The following is a 2,819-nucleotide window of genomic DNA, read 5'->3' as shown; positions in this document are numbered from 1 at the left end:
AAATAAGCATCCTTTAGGTCGATTGATCCCATCAACATGTTGGGTTCTAGTAACCTGCATACTGCTCTAAGATCTTCTAATTTGAAGTGTTCAGTTTCTACAAAAAGGTTGAGCTTTTTAAGATTTAAGATAAACCTACTACTGCCATCGGGTTTTTTAACCAAAAAGTAGCTAGAGAGGAATTGACCTTCTGTTGGTTCGCAGGGAACTATTGCTCCTATTGACAAGAGACGATCTATTTCCCCCTGTAGGTTGAGATATTCGGACTGAGACCAATGTCACATGGGAGGGATTTGAGACTCTTCAGGTAAACAGTTAAACGGTATCTTATAACCTTTTACGCATTCCAGAACAAAGGATCAGATGTGATAAGTTTCCAGGCATTTATGAAATTTGTCAGCCTTCCGGCCAATGTCAAGATCTGGTGTGTCTCTAGCGATGCCTGGATTTGTCTCGGTATCGAGCGCGATCTCGGTAACTGCTCGATTTCGGGTAGGATTTCCTCGTTGATTCCGATGCTGCCGGCCTCCTTGACTGTTCAGGACGATATTTGGGGCCCGACTGGGTCGGCGACTTCAGAGATACCAGTGGGCCTTTCCAGTTTGACGAACTCTGTAAGTTGGGTGTGGTTTTCGGTTGTATTTTCATATCTTGTCCCAACTTGTTGATCATCTTTATCTCCTTGATTCTTTCACCTAGGTTTTCGCCAAATAAGTATTTATCTGCTTCTCTTTTCATTAGCTGATCGGCCATCTGTTTCGAGACACTTGGGAGGATACATGCTCTTCGCGCTATTGTCTGTGAATGGTGAATTTCCGCCAATAACTGGGCTGCGTCCCATAGGTTTTCCAGCCTTCTTTTTGATTCTTTTGACTTCATCGGTACCAAATCTATTATGACAGGGACCAGAGTCGAAAGGGCTGCGCCTGCCAAGTTTTGAGTAAACGTAAAGTATTTGTCTTTCTTTAGAATATTAGTATTCAGTGAGCTCAGTTCTTGATTAAGGATTGGTGGTTCCAGAGAGCAAGGACCTGCTCTAGGGTATTTCTTGAGTAATTCGTCTCTTGCCTCCCTCTTTAGCCCCTGTTTTAACCAGGGGTTCCAGCGATTTACCAAGCTGGAATGAATTTCTAGCTCCTTTAGGGCCTTTGAAGGTTCTTCGCCGATGATCTTTAGCGTTTCCTCATCTAGATCGAAGATGTCTTCGCTATTTTTATCTGTTGAAGCAGCTTGATTAGTGAGCGGTGTAGCCTCTGCTTCTTCGGTCTGACTTCTTTGAGTCGGGTTCGTTGAATTACTAGCCGGAGCATTCTCCGGTTGAATCCTAGTTGAATCCCACTTGAATCCCGAGAGAGTGGTCCACTCCCCAATTATCCCAGATCTTTCAGATGAGCTTGCGATTTCACTCGATGTACCTGAAATTTTAGGTTAGGATAAAATTTGTAGGTCCGGGCCCCGGCGTCGGTACATAAAAATGTTATGACGCGTCCCGCCTCCCTCGGGTAGCTATCTAATGGGTTCAAACATGCTCTATAGCGCGTATCGAGCTGTCCAATAGCTTGATTGGTTATGTCTCGGCTCTCGTCCGAGCTCAACCTCATTATTTGTAACACGACTCATCCGGGGTGAGTCATTAGGGTTATGTCTCGGCTCTCGTCCGAGCTCAGTCTTATTATTCGGAACACGCCTTATCTCTCGTATAAGATCGTCCGGACTATCAATTTTGGTTATGTCTCGGCTCTCGTCCGAGCTCAACCATTCAATCTATTTTGCTAAGATTTCCGATGATTTCTTACCTGTGATTTTCCTGTGGGATATTTCCGGTGAGTTTCTGTTGCTTATGTCGACGTTCTCTCGGAGTGGATATCTTACTGGTAGACGAGATTCAATTAGGCTCTCCAGATTTTTCAGCCTTTTCCATAATTCCCTGTTTTCCTATTCTCTGCTGTGTGATCTCTACGAACAAATATTTTCTTGTGACTACGCTCTAGATGTGACTTGTCTGGCACAAAGAAAACGAATGACGAGGGAAGACGACAGTGGCAGCGAGGCGCCACACCGGACCACACCGGGCCGCTGGATTGGGCCAGCGGCGGCAGATTTAAAAAATTTTTGGCTCTAAAATTGTGACTGGTTAGGCATGGAGTAACGGTACTAGGTACCTTCGTAATCTCGAAGGGCGAGACATGAAGTATAATATACATATATGTATAATATATGGCGTGGATGAAAGGATGACGAAAAATAAAGAGCTTTAACGTCGTTACAGTATATTATTTTCTAAATCACGTAAACAGCCTATAGTACAAATTCAGAAGTGTATGTATGTATGTACACTAGGACCGGTATTCATAGTCAGATCTTATACTCAAGACCATCGTGAATTTATCTAAAGATGCTGTATGGAACATTTCATTGGCTACGGAGTATCTAAAGATGATCTTAAAACAGTCTTGAATATAAAATCTAACTATGAATTCTGGTCCATCGGTGCTGTCATGGAGAATGTATAAGGAGACCGAACTAGGTCTGGATCACGTCACCGAAAGTGGGCCGACATTTTTGCCATCCAGTGAATTAAAATTTTGCCACTTGTAGCGCTGGCGTCGCCTTACGCGATTAAGAACTCGCTCATGAGTTACCGATCTTGATCTCGTAGATACAGCGTATAACTGTTGTTATCTGGAGGTCAATTTCTGAAACTTACGAAAATTACAAAAGTGAGTGAATATTTATAATTTCAATCTGTGAATTCGCTCACTTTTGTAATCTCCACAAGTTTCAGAGATACACAATCCATCTCCTCATCTTATTTACAG

At 43.1% G+C, this 2,819-nt stretch overlaps 1 protein-coding gene across 1 annotated transcript; it reads right to left on the bottom strand.

Moving 5' to 3' along the window:
* Positions 1-432: 432 nt before the first annotated feature.
* LOC105557495 lies at positions 433-1,601 on the bottom strand. The gene is made up of 2 exons (XM_012004744.1): positions 1,526-1,601; positions 433-1,415 (listed from the first exon to the last, which is right to left on the bottom strand). The coding sequence occupies exons 1-2, from the start codon at positions 1,599-1,601 to the stop codon at positions 433-435; spliced, it is 1,059 nt and encodes a 352-aa protein (XP_011860134.1).
* Between the last annotated feature and the right edge of the window lie 1,218 nt (positions 1,602-2,819).

This window comes from Vollenhovia emeryi, unplaced genomic scaffold, assembly GCF_000949405.1.
Source record: "Vollenhovia emeryi isolate VEMERY1.0 unplaced genomic scaffold, V.emery_V1.0 DF939470.1, whole genome shotgun sequence".
Lineage (NCBI taxonomy): Eukaryota > Metazoa > Arthropoda > Insecta > Hymenoptera > Formicidae > Vollenhovia > Vollenhovia emeryi.
Note: the sequence above shows the minus strand (reverse complement) of the source record. Positions and strands in the feature narration are given on the sequence as shown.

Coding starts and splice junctions, on each gene's coding strand:
- LOC105557495 (XM_012004744.1), bottom strand. CDS start 1,601: ATGAGGTTGAGCTCGGACGAGAGCCGAGACATAACCAATCAAGCTATT. Junction 1,416..1,525: donor CGATACGCGCTATAGAGCAT/GTTTGAACCCAT, acceptor CTAAAATTTCAG/GTACATCGAGTGAAATCGCA.